Raw genomic sequence first — 18438 nt, forward strand, 5'->3', positions numbered from 1 at the left:
GAGTCTTATTCTGCCTATCATTTCTCTTTATTGTGTTATCATATTTTCCTTTTATCTCTCTGTGCTGTTATATTGTTATAGTCTGGGTGATTTTTACAGATCTATTGTCCAGTTAACAAGTACTCTCTGACTATGCAAATTTGTTTATTCTTCTACTTTCATTATTAAATAACGAGTCTGAAGTGTTCATGGGAGTAAAGGGGAAAAATTTACTCTTTCTTCTTTTCTAAAATGCATACAACTGACCCTTGAGCAACTCGAGGGTTAGGAGTGCCAACCCTCCATGTAGTCAAAAATCCAAGTATAACTCTTGACTCTCCGAAAACTTAACTACCAATAGCCTACTGTTGACCAGATGCCACAAAGTCAATTAATACATATTTTGTGTGTTACATGTATTATACTGTGCATTCTTACAATAAAGTAAGCTAGAGAAAAAAGTTATTAAGAAAATCGTAAGACAAAATATTTACAGTATTGTAAAGTATTAATCAATACCATAAGTTTGTCATCTGTTTACAAGATGAACTGTCAGAAACGGTAGGAACTACAGCTGCAGACCTTAATCTACGGTACATATCAAGCAATTCAACTTTTTCTTGTAATATCATGATTTTCCTCTGCTCATTGGGAGCACTTCTAGCATCACTAGTGGCACTTTATGTGGGTTTCACGGTGTTATTCAAGGTTTCCAGCATAGCCCTAAACATGATGAAAAACATACGAGAACCATGAGATCACTTTTTATTGCAATACACAATTTACTTGAGAGACACACTGCTTGTGCAGAGATTATCAGCATCACATGGTATGTCAAGCAGATACTTGCAACACTTGAGCTCATTAAAACAGCAACAGGAGGTAGCTATGAAATTATTATAGTAGTATAGTATGTACTAGAGTTAATTTTATGCAGTTATGATTTAATACTGCATCTTTATATTCATTTACATATCTCTCAACTGCAAATGGGACTGTGTAGGGTCTAAGTGTATGCATTAATTTTGATAAATTTTTTTTATAATAAATTTGTGTATGTTTTATGGTAAATGATAGACTAGTAGCTACACATATTTTATGCATCCATGGCAAACCTAACTTTCTTTTTTTTATATTTATAGTCTATAAAGTTTGTCTGCAGGGTTTTACAAAGTTGTCACAAAACTCCAAAAAATTTTCCAGTATGTTTATTCAAAAACAATCTTCATATAAGTGGACCTGTGTAGTTCAAACCCATGTTGTTCAAGGGTCAACTGTAATAGTATGGAGAAACTTGCTACGGGTTGGAGGAGGGCAGCAATATAATAATGCACATACAAATTAAAAAATATATAAATGATATACAACATACACACATACATATAGAGTTACGTGTCACTTAACTATGGACATACATTCTGAGAAATGCATCATGAGGTGATCTCATTGTTGTGCAAACATCGTAGGTATACTTATACAAACCTCCATTGTATAACCTAGCACACACCTAGTGTATAGCCTATTGCTCCTAGTCTACAAACCTGCACAGCATATTACTGTACTGAACACTGTAGGCAATTGTAACATATTGTAAGTATTTGTTTATCTAAACATATCTAAACATAAAAACGCATAGTAAAATACAGTATTATAATCCTACAGGACCATCATTGTATGTGGTCAGTTGTTGAACAAAACATCATTATGCAGTACACAACTATATCATGTACTATACATAATTGTACATGCTACGCTTTTATACGACTAGCAGTGAACTAGGTTTGTTTACACTGGCATCACCACAAAAATGTGAGTAACGTGTTGTGCTACAATGTTATGACGGCTACTGGGCCACTAAACAGTAGGAATTTTTCAGCTCCATTATAATCTTGGGGGACCCCGATATATACATAGTTTGTCGCTGACTGAAACGTTATTATGTGCTGCATGAACGTATCTGTTAAATGTATAAACTAAAGAGTTGAAACAAATCCCATATTTGGCCAATGTAGAATCTATGTAGAAGGAAGACATAGAACCAAATTTTTCATCCTTTTATAACTACAAATGCATTTAAATATAACATTAAGTCTTCTGTTCTCATAGTACATGGTTCAAATGTACATAGAAAGTACATATAAATATCTGGAGGAGGAGTATTCCAGGTGGAGAGAACTGCAAGACCCCGTGGCAAGAAGGGGCTCAGCATGACTGACAAATAGCAAGAAGGTAAGAGTGGCTAAAGTAGTGTAAAAAGAGGGTAGAAAATGAGGCAGACGAGGTGTTTGGGAATTAGATGGACATATGGCCTTCCATGTCATGATAAGGTTTTGGATCTCATCATAAGTGTGATGGGAAGTGAGTAGCACCTAAAATGTCCTTGAAAATGTTATTTAAATTTTATATTATGTTTTGTATAATATTTTTAAAGTGGGATTTGTTAAGAGATTATGACCTCATTTAGAATTTAAATGACTTCATAAGTCATATTTTCTCATTTATTTTGAACTAAGTTACTTCATAAAAATCAAGCTTTTTTATTTTTAAAACATGTACAAGATGACATATTAGGATAAGCAATGTAATTATTACAAATGACATAATCTGATACAGATTTCTGGACAAAATTCTCCTGTTTAGAGACTTCTATATGTGAGATATATACATTACGGCACACATGAAACATGTATGTACAGTCTGATGAATAACTAGAGTGAATCAGTGTAACCACTATGTAGGTCAAAAAATAGAACATTGCCAGCACCTCTGAAACCCTTGCTATCTGACTTTTAAAAAAAGAGCTTACTTAGGACTATAATTTGTGATAATTATCCACTTAAATGTCAACCGAAATCATGTGACCAATCTTTTTATGGGCAAAAAGAATGTCCCCTTAAGTCCATATTTAATTTCAATATGGAAATTGAGTACATATCAACTTAAAATCTATTCACATTTCAGTATAGGGATGTACAATCTCTAAGGCATTTATTTTTAATTAATATGATATAGCATGTATATAAAAATAGAACTATGAAACTTAAAGTATATACATTTTCATACAGTTTAGGGAAAGAGAAACCTAATAGTCACAGCTTTAGGATAAAAAGCATTTGATTAAAGTAAAATTAAAGACATTCAAAACTTTAAGATCTCATTTTGTGTTACATTATAACAAATCACGTAAAACAAGACTTCTTTGTTTCTGGGTAGCTTCTAGTATATGCTAGCACTCACTAAATGTTAAACAATAAAATGTGAATTAGGCTAATGACAATATATCTAAAGGATACACTATTAAATTTGAGCCTATTTAAAATTTTATATTATAAAACTACATGTCACTGATTCATAATCTTTCTCAAAAAAATAAATAAACCCATGAAATTGAGATTTGTGTTTTTAAATCAGTATTTTAGCAATAAACTACCAGAGGACAACAAATATGTATGGTCAAAATTAAAATTAAACTAATAATATTTTAAAATAAAGAATTTCATACTAAAATTAGATTTTTCTCTAAGGAAAAATTCTACAAACCTTTTGTAAATACATTTGAAATAGTCAAGAAAAAGAAGGGAATGAAATATAATAAATAAAGGTAAGCTATATAAAGATATACTAAACGTGGGTAAAACTAAATGGAAAACATGAATAAAAGTACCATTTAGAAGTATCACTCTTAAGTTGTAGTGCAGCAGCACCTGAATTATGCTGCCATTAATTTATGCACATGATGGATAGCTTGTTAAGGGGCATATCTGTAACCATTATAATTGATAGTAGCTGAAGGCAAGTCAGGCCATAATTTCTATTTAATGGATGGGATAGTAAGGGAACAAAGCCTGCAGTTGCATTTTAAAATAAGTGCCGAAAGTTTACATTTATGTCCTAAGTAACACCTATATTAAGGTATTAAATTATTTGAGAGAAGAGAAAAATCAGCTGTAGCAAGATCCATATATAATTAAAGCAAAATTTTGATTTAGCCAATAACTAGAAAAACCTTACAATAAGTAGAAAAGAATGTTCAACTAACCATTTGATAGTCCATTTCTGTGCTTTTGTTCTTCAGAGCTTGTGGGAGAAGCAAATAGACTCATTTGACAAGTTCCAGTTGTTGGAGAATAAGTTATAAAACTTTTCTTCCTTGTGATTTTTGAAGGATCAAATGACTGGAAATAAATAATAATTTAGGACAGAAATAGTTATGTTATAGATTTTTGAAATTATATACCATTAAAAATCAGCAAAATTCAAATTCATTTCCTTGCTCTTGCTTTTCAATTACAAATATACTTAATTATCACTCTCAGAGTAAACACTATTCTTTCAAATTAGGTAGGCATTTCAGGTCTCTATAGTAACTAGAACATCTCAATTTGATATTTACTAAATTTTAGCATTAAAAGGTTACTACCTTCTGAGATGGTATTTCCAAATAGGTTAGAGATGGCCAACTCTCCCAACCATACCCTGACTTTTGCTTTCAGCTGAACTTGAGTATAATTATGGGGCCAGGGCAGGAAAACTCTCAGAGGTGCCTATTACTAAGCCTCACACAGAAACCTTAGGAAGGATAACTGCTGTCCTACAGCTTCACAAAGTGGTCTGATGTAGTGTCTTGCTTCAATAATAACCAAAATAATGTCCAAACAATTGAGTCAGGCATTTAAGGCCTTTGAGGATCTGGCGCATCTTACAAACTTCCTCTTAGCAGCTTCCTCCTTTGTGTTTCCACAGGTGTTGGACACACCTCTTATTTCAGGTAACATATTTTAATAAGTTTTAATTTTTCTGTCTGTTCGATTAGAATTTGCTCCTGAAAATAAATAATCTTTATATCCTAGAGAACTAAAAAAATGTGTGAGGAATGAATGACTTACAAGGAACAGTCCAGTAAATTTGGCCATCTTGCTCTACTCAGAATATACTAATTTATTAATTGGTTCATTCATCCAATTATTCACTGTTACCTACAGCTTCAGTCACTAGGCTATGTGCATTTGGGTCTCAGATCATTCTTCAATCTCAGCTTGGAACATCCTCTTTTTCATCTTCCCCAGGACCTAGACTTTCTTTAGTTTAGGTCCTCATTCATGATCCCTTTCCTTCAAATATCTATTGTCATACTATTAATTGTTCCCTTTCCTGAATTCCCTTAAAACTTGCTTTCCATAAGGCTTACTGATCACCCACCAGCACTGCTAACTAATGTGTACAAAGAAATACAACAAATTGCTCTGGCCTTAAGGAGTGTCTACTAAAAGTTAGAACAACAATGAAGAGGTTTTAAATTAGTATGTATGCAATGAAATTCAGAGAAGAGGGAAAATTCAAAGTTGGCTGCAGTAGTCTGTCACAGAAAAAAGCATGAGAAATCTGGAATAAGAGGTGGAACAGACAGCATAGGATGGATCTGGGGGATACAGGAAAGGTCTGATGGCTCATATATTGCCAACATACTGGATATAGCTTGGCAGAGGATTTGAAATAGTTCCTTAACTCTGCATGGTCAACTATCCTTTATTTTTAAGAGACCTATGGAGGAAATAGTGGCTGTGTCATCTTTTTTAGTAGTCTTAATATTAGTTCCAGAATCTATAGCATTCAAAAAAATTTTTTTTACAGTTAAGATTTTAAATATTGGGAAACAATATTTAATTATATTGAGAAACAAAAGGCATTTTTTATTTTATGTATCCATAGTGGCCACAAAAGGAATGAATATCTTTTAAGAAATCAAACTATAGTATCAAGTTATAACTCTAAAGCAATCTTTTTTTGTACAGTGAAAAGGTTTTAAGTCTATCAGGTGGTTATTATTACCTCTCCATCTTGAGTTTTCACCTGTTTGTATGTATTCAGTCATAAACTATGACATTTATCCAATTCCTACTCTATTTTTCCAAGAATTTATTGCCCAGAACTACTTCACTGTGTATGTACAAGAAATGAAAGTCACTACCCTAATGTACATTTATGTCAATCTGTTTTCCTATTTTCACCAAAAAATTATTTATCCAATTGCCAAATATCTAAACATTTTACCTGTAGATCATACATTTCTCCTGGCAAACAATTTTCCAGCTTTCAGAAAATAACTGTGAGTGTGTATGTGCTGTGTGTGTGTGTGTGTGTGTGTATTTTTGCCTCATTTTAGAAATACTGAGGCTTCTCTCTCTTTTTTTTTTTTGGTCATTTGTGTTGGTTAAAAAGAAAAATGTCTGTCTACAACTACCACACACAGAAGGAAAACTGAAAATCTACCCTTTCCCTACTATACCACTAAATATTCTTCAGTAAATATGCACTTTTGTTTATCTGCCCTACTGGTACACACAAAGGCATAACCCTACTTCCGTAAGTTTTCTTTCCCTCAAGGTTGTACCAAGTTCCTCTAACTTTTCATCTCTGAAGAGGTTTAAAAGTAATCCTAGAATCGATCTGAGAATTTCCATTCTGCCATCTCCCAAACTTTGAAGGTCTTGGCCTACTTATTACTCTCCCACAAAAGGAGGAATTAAGAATACTGGGATTTGAGAGAAGACTGAGCTACTGAGAAGTCAGTACTCCTTCCACTCAGCAACGATGAGGACTACCTATGAGTCCTTTAGAAAAACAGGAAGAAAAAGTAAGAGGGCTAGTTTTGGCTAGAAAAAAGCAAGGACTCAGGATGTAAACAAAACGAGAAAGAAAGAAAGGAAGGGAGGAAGGGAGGGAGGAAGGGAGGAAGGGAGGAAGGAAGGAAGGGAGGGAGGGAGGGAAGGAGGGAGGGAGAGAAAGAAAGAGATGTTGGTGTTGGCTGGGCAGGGCGTTTCATGCCTGTTATCCCAGCACTTTGGGAAGCCAAGGCAGGAGGATTGCTTGAGCTCAGGAGTTCGAAACCAGCCTGGGCAACATGACAAAACCCTATCTCCACAAAAAGTATCAAAAAATGAGCTGGGCATAATGGTGCATGCCTGTGGTCTAGCTACTTTGGAGGCTGAAGTGGGAAGATCACTTAAACCCAGGAAGTTGAGGCTATAGTGAGCTGTGGATCACAATATACACACACAAACAAACACACACACATACAAGAAAATAGATGTCACAACCACTTCTATAATAATTTACAACTGCTGGCAGCTCATGCCTGTAATCCCAGCACTTTGGGAGGCCAAGGTGGGTGAATCGCTTGAGGCTGAGTGGGAGACCAGCCTGGCAACACGGGGAAACCCCGTCTCTACTAAAAACACAAAAATTTGCCAGGTGTGGTGGCGCACCTGTAGTCCAGCTACTCAGGAGGCCGAGGCACGAGAATCACTTGGACCCAGGTGGCAGAGGTTGCAGTGAGCCAAGATCACACCACCGCACTCTAGCCTGGGCGACATGGGAGATTCTGTCTCAAAAAACAAACAAACAAATAAACAAACCTGCTTGTAATATTTCCTGACTCCTTAGAGTTATTTAACACCATTTCTAAACAGAAGAAATGCCACATTCTAAGATGCTGCAATCAGTCCCGCCCAAATGCTACTGTACTTTTTATAAGGAGGTCTAATCTTGTACATTAGCAAAACTAAAATTTGGGCATCGATTTTTCTGCCTGAGAGAAAAAAATCAATGTTCTCTCAATAATTTCAAATAGATATGATATTTTCCTTTCCTTCCTTCAATATCTTTCACAAATTGTAGCTTGCTTTGTCACCTTGTTTAAAGCATACACTACAAAAAATGCCTGCATTTTATTGATTTTTTTAAACCTATTATAAACAGTCTAGAAAGTACTAACGAAAAATTCTTGCAGGATAAAATATGGGGTTTAAAGGATACTTTATCATTATTTTGAACTGCCAGCCTATGCTAAAATATTTAAAACACAGATACTGTAGTGTCTGGCCAACTAGAAACAAAAGGGCAGCTAGAAGGAGATAATTCTTCATAAACTTATACTGGTTATTTAAGCTATCGGAGTGTCTCACCTAAGATAATATGCATTATTAGTACTAATTATGAAATTTACATTAGAAAACTCTAGCATTAGCTGCCTTAGAGACTTTTCACAATTTGGGCCTAAGGTTCCTAGAAGAGTACTAGATACCAACCAACTACCTTCTTTAGTTTTTTGAGACAGAGTCTCGCTGGGTCCCCTGGACTGGAGTGTAGTGGCATCGTCTTGGCTCACTGCAATCTCTGCCTCCCGGGTTTAGGCGAGGTAGCTGGGATTATAGGTGCCCACCACCACGTCCGGCTAATTTGTGTATTTTTAGTAGAGACAGGGTTTCACTATGTTCACCAGGCTGGTCTCTAACTCCTGACCTCAAGTGATCTGCCCACCTTGGCCTCCCAAAGGGCTGGGATTATAGACGTGAGATACCACATCCAGCCCCAACTACCTTCTTATCAGCTACCACAATTATCAACCTTAATGGTTCTAAAAATGCTGGGGTTTTGTTTTTATGGTAGCTATGGAGAACAGAAACATTTTGAACTTATCTTAGCGAACTTACAGGGATAGCAAGGAAAGAATATGACCAATATATTAAGAGCTACGGTACTGAATTATGCATTTGCTAAAACTCCTTGAATTATACACTCAAGATCTTTGAAATTAATAATATGCAAATTTCACCCTAACAAGAAAAATAAAATACTGGTTAAAAACATTGATGCACTGGTTTTTCTATTTGTAGTAATTATTTTTTCACAATTTAAAGGTATTAATTTTAATAATAAAAGTATCATTACCGTCATTCTCTTACACTGTAATTTTTTTTTCTAAGGGATGAAGTCTTTCTCTGTCACCTAGACTGAAGTGCAGTGGCACTATCACAGCTCACTGCAGCCTTGAACTCCTGGGCTCAAGCGATCCTCCCACTTTACCCTCCTGAGTAGCTGAGACTATAGGTGCGCACTACCATGCTAGCTTATTTAACAAACAAAATTTTTTTAGAGACAGGGTCTTACTACATTGCCCAGGCTTGTCCCAAATTGCTAGCCTCAAGCAATTCTCCCACCTCAGCCTCCCCCAAAGCTGGGATTACAGCCAGAAGCCACCACGCAGGCTTCCAGAGACTTTATGGTTTGGCTTTACTTTAGGCCTATGATCCTTCTTGGAATAAACTTTGCAAATAAAGTGAGATATGAAGTGCATATGAATTTTGTATATGAAATGAATTTTTTCTATATGGTTACTATTTATTAAAGACTTTCTTTTTCCCCAATGAATTGACCCAGTATTTAAAAAATGTTTAACAGATTTAATCAATTGCTAAAGATAATATAAAAATATATTCAACAACAGTATTAGAAATAAGATTTTCCAAAGAGAATGAAGAATCATGAAGTCTTTAAACAATTACACTAAAGGAAAGATAGCTGTGGTATATGGAAGGAACCGCAGACTTAACGTTGGAAAGCCTGGGCTCACATAATGGTTTTGCTGCTCCCCAGCTATGCTATCATGGATGCACCACTTATCTGAATTTCAGTTTCCTCACTTAACGAATATATTCCCTCACTCAACTAGCAAAGAGCAAAGAAAGTAGGATGGGGCAGGTAGCGCGCAGCTGGCACTGCCATGTATCTCAGGCCAGGATCCACGGCAATCACTCTCTTCCCTTGTAGAGGGAGGTGGGGGTGAGGGTGAAGGCAAAGGAATTCCAACCATGCCATTCAAGCAAAAAAAGAGTGAGGGCTTTTATGGAAAAGCTCCCTAGGACCAGGATGCTTTATCTTAGGCTCCACTCTGGGCAACCCATTTTCCTTTTGAACAGGGATATATAATAATATTTCCTATACCAGAATGAAAAGATTTAGCATGAAACCAGGTTCATGGACAACACCAAGAAGCCACAACATTCTGTGGGAGGGAATCTCTCAGGTAGATCAGGGCGGGGCTTTTCCATGTGTCTACTCATAACCCATTCATGAGACAGGGAGCCGGGAACTATTCCAAGCAATGGGTATGATTACAGGCAAAAGGGGCGCTTAAGCAAACAGCTGCAGATTTGCAACTTCTAAGCTTACTCCTGCCTCATTCTGGGCCACTGTAATTTTTGGTTTTTTTTTTTTTTTTTTTTTTTTTTGAGATACAGTCTGACTCTGTTACCTAGGCTGGAGTGCAGTGGTATGATCATGGCTCACTGCAACATCCGCCTCCTGGGTTCAATTGACCCTCCCACCTCAGCCTCCTGAGTAATTGGGACTACAGGTGCATGCCACCATGCCTGGCTAATTTTTTGTACTTTTGGTAGAGACAGGGTTTTGTGATGTTGCCAGGCTGATCTCAAATTCCTGAGTTCAAGCAATCTGCCAGCCTCAGTCTCCCAAAGTGCTGGGATTACAGTTGTGAGCCACTGCACCTGGCCCTATAATTTTATTTGCTCCTTTGAACAAGTGCACCTTGGTTCTCACTTTCTCCAGGAGGCCAACTGTACTTGATGTGTGCAAATGATGTATCTTGTGCATTTTAACTTTTGTTTCCTTAATAAAAATATTTTTATATATTTTAATCTAAGGTCCTTAATTTTTTTTTTTTTTTTTTTTTTTTTGAGACGGAGTCTCACGCTGTTGCCCAGGCTGAAGTGCAGTGGCGCGATCTCGGCTCACTGCAAGCTCCGCCTCCCGGGTTCCCGCCATTCTCCTGCCTCAGCCTCCTGAGTAGCTGGGACTACAGGCGCCCGCCACCGCGCCCGGCTAATTTTTTGTATTTTTAGTAGAGACGGGGTTTCACTGTGGTCTCGATCTCCTGACCTTGTGATCCGCCCGCCTCGGCCTCCCAAAGTGCTGGGATTACAGGCTTGAGCCACCGCGCCCGGCCAAAGGTCCTTATTTTTATACTTTGCTGTGAGGTACACAGGCAACCTCAGGGATAATTTGACAGCCGCTCCAGGTCTGCACAGCAGAAATACTTTGTGTTGTCGTTTAAATTACCACCACAAAAAAACAACTACTTGGAGTACATAGCCTATTGGACTATCTCATTTTTGTCAGTAAGGGCTGGGTTTTCTGCTGCAATGTCTTCTTAAAACTCCTCCAGCTTGATATTGTTTCTTGGGATACTTGGTTTTAGTTGATTTGTCCCATGACTTGATCTCATTTTACTGGAAGATTGGACATGAGTATGAATAGGAAGGTGGTGCTGAGAGGTTAGAGCCTGGGCCAGGTGAAAGGCCTAGAGAGGAATAAGGTTAGATAAAGCTGTCTACATATGCAATAAAGGATTCCTACGCCAAGCCTCTAATCCTAGAGTACTAGACTTGCTTCACACACCAGATCCATCCTTCACTGAGATTAAATCTACCATGCACATTGAGGTGTGTGTGTGTGTGTGTGTGTGTGTGTCAAAGTATGAGCTGGTAGGCATAGGTTTTTTAAATGAAACGCTTGTACCCATCTGTGCTGCCCAGGAATAAATGTATGAAGCAAAGACAAAAATCCTTAATTTTTCTAGCCAGGTGTGGTGGCATGTGCCTGTAGTCTTAGCTACTCGGGAGGTTGAGCTGTGAGGATCACTTGAGTCCAGGAGTTCGAGGCTGCACTGAAACATGATCATACCACTGCACACCAGTTTGGATGACAGAGTGAGATCCATACTCTAAAAAAATAAAATAAAACAAAAAATCCTTAACTTTTGAAAATTCTGGACTTAGAGACCCAGTCCCATTACCAAGGGCTTTTGTTAATACTATCTGGAGCCACTGTCCTGCATTGTTGCAGTAGTGATTGTACAGTCATAGTAGCTGAAGAGAAAGGGAGTTTCATTTACCTGCCCTACGAGCACTATAAGTTTACATCACTTTGTTCAAACAGGGCAAATAGGATGTATTGGGTGACGTGTCTCATCCTGGGTGGGAGAGTAAGAAAAGGAAGCTAAATCTAAGTATCTAAGTCACTCAGAAGCTTTTATATAGGTGCAAAACATGTACATCAAAGTGACCACAAGATTGATTAATAAGAGATGGACAAATGTAGCTCGATGTTTACTGACAGAAACTAAAGCCCTGTGCAAGTCTCAATTCATGAAGAGGGAAGGACAGAAGGTAGGCAGAGTGTGTACCTGTCTGTTCTTTTCTTGTTCCCTTCCCCATCTTCCTGAACTGCAGGAGACTGAGCTCCCTTGGGCTCTGGTGACTTTATCACTGGGATGTGTTTATTTTATGGTCAATTTCCTGTACTCGGCACTTCTTTTCTGTTGCACTATTGTAACACATCCTGTTCCTTTCCCCCTCTTTTTCTTTTTTTTCCAAGACAATACAATGAATAAATACTTATTGGGGAAAAAAACAAAAAACAAAAAAAGATATACAATTATAAACATACGCATATCTAATAGGAGAGGCCCAAAATACATAAAACAAAAACTGGCAGAATTGGAAGGGAGAGATTGAAAATTCAACTATAATAGTTGGAAATTTCAATTCCCCGCATTCAACAATGAATACAAAAACTAGACAGAAAATCAGCAAGGAAACAGAAAATTTGAACAAAACTACATACCAACTAGACTTAACAGACATCTATAGAACCCTCCCCCAATAGCAGCAGAATACACATTCTTCTCAAGTGCACATAAAATCTTTGGCAGGATAACAATATGTTGGGCCACAAAACAGGTCTCAACACATTTAAAAAGATGAAAATAATACAATGTTCTCATAAAGAATGTTCTCGGCCGGGCGCGGTGGCTCAAGCCTGTAATCCCAGCACTTTGGGAGGCCGAGGCGGGCGGATCACAAGGTCAGGAGATCGAGACCACAGTGAAACCCCGTCTCTACTAAAAATACAAAAAATTAGCCGGGCGCGGTGGCGGGCGCCTGTAGTCCTAGCTACTCAGGAGGCTGAGGCAGGAGAATGGCGTGAACCCAGGAGGCGGAGCTTGCAGTGAGCCGAGATCGCGCCACTGCACTCCAGCCTGGGCAACAGCGTGAGACTCCGTCTCAAAAAAAAAAAAAAAAAAAAAAAAAAAAAAAGAATGTTCTCTGGCCACATGGAATGACAATAAAAATAGCAGAAGAAAACTTAGAAAATACACAAATATGTGTAAATAAAACAATACACTGCTAAATAACCAATGGGTCAAAGAAGGAATTTTTTTAAAACTTAAAAAACACATTAAGAACAAAACGAAACAAAACATACAAAAACTTAATGGGATGTAGTGAAAGTGGTACTCAGAGGTAAATTTATAGCTGCAAATAACTATGTTAAAAGAGAGAGCTCTCAAATCAATAACCTAAGCTTCCACTGTAAGACACCAGCAAAAGAAAAGCAAACTAAACCCAAGGCAAGCAGAAGGAAAAAAAAGACAAAGAGAAAACAAATGAAATGGAGAACAAAAAACAATAGAGATCAGTGATTCCAAAAGTCAGTACCTTGAGGAGATCAACAAAATTGGTAAATCTTTAGCTAGACTGATGAAGGAAGGAAGAAAAGGAGGGAGGGAGAGTGGGAGGAAGGAAGGGATGGGGAGTCAAATTATAAAATATGGGATGAAGAAGGGATGTTATAACCGGTCTTGCAGAAATAAAAGAAATCATAAAGGGATACGATGACCAACTACATGCCAACAAATTAGATAATCTAGATGAAACAGGCAAATTTCCAGAAACACGTAACATACCAGGATTGAATTATGGGGAACTGGAAAATCTGAATAAATCAACAGCATGTAAAGACATAGAGTTAACATTCAAAAAATTTACAACAAAGAAAAGTCCAGGACCAGGTAGTCTCACTGGTGAATTCTACTAGTGTTGTTGTTGTTGTTGTTGTTTTTTTCTTGAGATGGAGTTTCACTCTTGTTGCCCAGGCTGGAGTGCAGTAGCGTAATCTCAGCTCACCGCAACCTCTGTCTCCCGGGTTCAAGCGATTCTCCTGCCTCAGCCTCCCGAGTAGCTGTGATTACAGGCATGTGCCACCACGCTGGGCTAATTTTGTATTTTTTAGTAGAGACGGGGATTTCTCCATGTTGGTCAGGCTGGTCTCGAACTCCCAGCCTCAGGTGATCTGCCTGCCTCGGCCTCCTAAAGTGCTAGGATTACAGGTGTGAGCCACTGTGCCCAGCCTTTCTACTAATGTTTAAAGAAGTGACACCAATTTTTCTCAAACTCTCAAAAAATAGGAGGAAACATTTCCTAATTCTCTGAAGCCAGTATTATTCTGACACCAGAACATTACAGACCTAAATCCCTTATAAATATAGATGTAAAAATCCTGGCAAATTGAAATTTGCAGCAAAAAAGAATTACATGTCATACACAAGCAGAATTTATCCAAGGAAAGCAAGGTTGGTTCAACATACACATATCAATCAATGTAATACATTATATTAAGAGAATAAAAGAAAAAAGCACACACGATCATCTCAATTATGCAGGAAAAGTAACTGACAAAAATCTAACATCCTTTCATGACAAAAACACTCAACAGACTAGGAATAGAACAGAATTTTCTCAATCTGATAAAAGACATGTATGAAAAACTCAGAGCTAACATCATACTTAACAATGAAAAACTGGATTATTTCCCTCTAAGATCAAGTACAAGAAAAGGATGTCTGCTCTTGCCACTTCTACTTAACATTGTTCAGGAGGTTCTGGCCAAAGAAATGAGCACGAAAAAGAAATAAAAGGCATAGATTGGAAAAGAAGAGGTAAAACTATCCCTACTTGCAGATGACCTGATCTTATATATAGAATACCCTAAATAGGGTGGGGGACTGTGGCTCATGCCTGTAATCCCAGCACTTTGGGAGGCCGAGATGGGTGGATCACCTGAGGTCAGGAGTTCGAGACCAGCTTGACCAACATGGTGAAACTCTGTCTCTACTAAAAATACAAAAATTAGTTGGGCGTGGTTGCGTGCACCTGTAGTCCCAGGTACTTGGGAGGCTGAGGCAGGAGAACTCCTTCAACCCAGGAGGCAGAGGTTGCAGTGAGCCGGGATTGCGCCATTGCACTCCAGCCTGGGCAACAGAGCGAGACTCCGTCTCAAAAAACAGAAAAAGGAAAATCCCCAAATTATTAATGTTAATAAATCGGTTCAGCAAGGCAGCAGGATATATGATCCATATGTAAAAATCAGTGTATTTCCATACATTAGCAGTGACTACTCTAAAAATCACATTATAAGGCCGGGCGCGGTGGCTCACGCCTGTAATCCCAGCACTTTGGGAGGCCGAGGCGGGTGGATCACAAGGTCAGGAGATCGAGACCACAGTGAAACCCCATCTCTACTAAAAATACAAAAAATGAGCCGGGCACGGTGGCGGGCGCCTGTAGTCCCAGCTACTCGGGAGGCTGGGACAGGAGAATGGCGTGAACCCAGGAGGCGGAGCTTGCAGTGAGCCAGGATCGCGCCACTGCACTCCGGCTTGGGCGACAGAGCAAGACTCCGTCTCAAAAAAAAAAAAATGACATTATAAAGCAATTCCATTGATAATAGCTTAAAAAGAGTAAAATACTTAGGAATAAATTTAATCAAAAAACTCCAAGTTACATACTAAAAACTATAAAACTATTGAAAGACATTAAGCGAGATCTAAATAAATGGAAATATATCTCACGTTCATGGTTTGGATGACTTACTATTATTGTTAAGATTGCAAATTTCCCAACTGAATCTGCAAATTTGATGTAATCCTTATCAAAATTCCAATGCCTTTTTTTTTTTTTTTCCAGAAGTGGACTAACTGATCCCAAAATTCATATGGAATTATGAAGGATACAGAATAGCCAAATCAATCTTGAAAAAGAACAACAAAGTTGGAGGACTCATACTTCCTGATTTCAAACTTAAAATTAAAATGTTTTTTGATCTTAGAAACTTACAGTAATGAAGACTGCATGGTAGTGGCATAAACACATATATATAGATAGACAAATGGAATTTATCTGGGCATTCTGAAATACATATATACATTTATGATCACTTGATTTTTAACAGAGGTGTCAAGTCTGTTCAATAAATGAAAAAACAGTTGTTTCAGCAAATGGTAGGGACTAGATGCATTGTTTTACATGTGGGTATCTGTTTACATATGGGTATAACCAGTAACTGGTTATATACATGCAAAAGAATGAATCTAGTCCCTACCCTTGAACCATGTACAAAAATTAACTCAATATGGAAGACCTAAATGAAAGAGTTAATACTATAAAACTCTTAGAAACGTAGATAAAAACCTGTGTTTCCATGGATTACAAGTTTCTTGGATATGACATCAAAAGGACAATCAAAGAAAAAAATAGGTAAATTGAATCTTGAAAATATTATGCTAAATGAAAGCCAGACACAAAATTATATGACTCCATTTATATGAAATGTTCAGAAGAACATCTATAAAGACAGAAAGTAGATTAGTGATTTCTAGGGGGTGGGGGAGAGGAGGATATTGAGACTAACTGCTAATAGGTATGGGGTTTCTTTTGGGGGTGAGAGAAATGTTCTAGAATTGGAGAGATTAGGTTAGGCAATGGGAATAATCTGACTTAGAAGTGTCTTACTGCCAGGCATGGTGGCTCACACTTGTAATCCCAAGACTTTGGCAGGCCGAGATGGGTGGATTGCTTGAGCTCGGGAGTTTGATATCAGCCTGGACAACATGGTGAAACTAAAAAAAAACAAAACAAAAAATTAGCTGGGCATAGAGGCCCGTGCCTGTAGTCCCAGCTACCCAGAAGGCTGAGGAGAGACGACTGCTTGAGTCCAGAAGGTTGAGGTTGCAGTGAGCTGTGATCACACCACTGTACTCCAGCCTGAGCAACAGAGTGAGACTCTGTCTCGGGAAAAAAAAAAAAAAAAAAAAAAAAAGGTGTCTTACTAATAATAGTAATGGAGTACTCTTGACTGGGTATCTATATATAAATCGGCAAACCTCCTCAACAAAACCTGCACCACTACTCCTCTGGCAGGACGCCTATTGAGCTGGCCTTGGTAAGAAGCATGCTCTTCTCTTCCTAACCATAGCATCTTCTATTCTCTCTCTGAAGTGGCCAGAAAAAGACTGGGTCAAGCTGGCTTGGTATATGGCCAGGTAGCCAGTTGTCCATATAAATTCATCTGGACTGCCATTGGCAACAGTTTGTAATATATAATTCATCTTCATTCCTTAAAATCCATCTAGGAACAATGGTTGGAGAGTAACAACTCAAGCAGCCCAAATACTGTAGATGATTATAAATTGGAACTTTCTTCAGCTCCTTACAACACCCAACAACTTGCGAGGTTCAGCAAATTGTGGTACTGGCAGTATACATTCTGTATATTAAAGAAAGAACACAGGGTATGGTCCATATCTCTGCTTGCCCCATTAGAAGAGGTGTATTAGTCTGTTTTCATGCTGCTGATAAAGACATACCCAAGACGGGGAAGAAAAAGAGGTTTAATTGCACTTACAGTTCCACATGGCTGGGAAGCCCTCAGAATCATGGCGGGAGGCAAAAGACACTTCTTACATGGCAGTGGCAAGAGAAAATGAGCAAGATGGAAAAGTGGAAACTCCTGATAAAACCATCAGGTCTAATGAGCCTTATTCACTACCACAAGGACAGCATGGGGGAAACCGCCCCCATGATCCAAATTATCTCCCACCAGGTCCCTCCCACAACACGTGGGAATTACGGGAGTACAATTTAAGATGAGATTTGGGTGAAGACACAGTCAAACCATATCAAGACACATAAGAAAATGGCATTTGAGCCTTGCCCAAACATCATGAAGCATTAATCTCCACAAAGATCTGCAGCTGCATTAGGACCACTGGGAGTTAGGAGTTCCAAGTATCTCTGGATATGGCCACTGCTTAGGACAAACAGGCTCCACTTCAACCAACTGGCATATAAGGGCCATCTCTTTCCCTTAGAAACCAGTCTTCCTCCTTTAGCAACATATTGGTAAGGCAAAATGACCACAAAGTTACTACTAGTTCCACTATAGCTTCACAACAATTAAGAACTCCTAAAATTGTAGGTATATATTTTGAATGTCCAATTTCCTTTTGCATGGGCTAAGGCAGCCTCAATGGGGTCATGGGCCATGTGGGTATATAACCGGAAGCCAAGTTGCTTCAGGGCTAAGTTGTTAGTAGAGTAGATGAAGTGTGTATGTAGCCACGGAGAGAAGCCCAGACTTAACACCAGAACAGAACAAAAGCTGTTAGCTCTAAGATGCAAATATAGAGCTTTAAACATATGATAAGGCAAGAGGAAAAAGCTGAAAATACCAGAAACTGGTCAGGAAATAGAAAGGCCCAAGCTAGTATGCTAGAAACCTCCTTCAGGCGGATGTGGTCATGTGGTACCAAGTTAAATCAATCGGTACTACTAAATCAGTTGGTACAAGCTTAAATCAATTTAAGTTCTGTTGAAAGGTACAGGACTGGGCCAAACATAACAACGTATTTTTCTAATACAGGATATCAGCTGTGACACTGGCTACCTTGACACATCTTCATCTGAAGAAAAAATACATAGA

The 18438-nt window shown here is 38.1% G+C and overlaps 1 protein-coding gene and 1 long non-coding RNA gene across 5 annotated transcripts in view; both read right to left on the minus strand.

Annotated features, from left to right (window-relative positions):
• LOC126934963 (uncharacterized) overlaps window positions 1-18438 on the minus strand; it is a 159699-nt gene that overhangs the window by 99485 nt on the left and 41776 nt on the right. The window lies entirely within an intron of this gene.
• ITGB3BP (integrin subunit beta 3 binding protein) overlaps window positions 1-18438 on the minus strand; it is a 74760-nt gene that overhangs the window by 37736 nt on the left and 18586 nt on the right. For all 4 annotated transcript variants that reach the window (XM_050755608.1, XM_050755679.1, XM_050755762.1 and 1 more), the window contains exon 3: window positions 4019-4154. In XM_050755608.1, coding sequence (XP_050611565.1) covers window positions 4019-4154 — 136 coding nt within the window. The remainder of the gene's footprint in view (window positions 1-4018; window positions 4155-18438) is intronic.

Source organism: Macaca thibetana, chromosome 1, assembly GCF_024542745.1.
Source record: "Macaca thibetana thibetana isolate TM-01 chromosome 1, ASM2454274v1, whole genome shotgun sequence".
Classification (NCBI taxonomy): Eukaryota; Metazoa; Chordata; class Mammalia; order Primates; family Cercopithecidae; genus Macaca; species Macaca thibetana.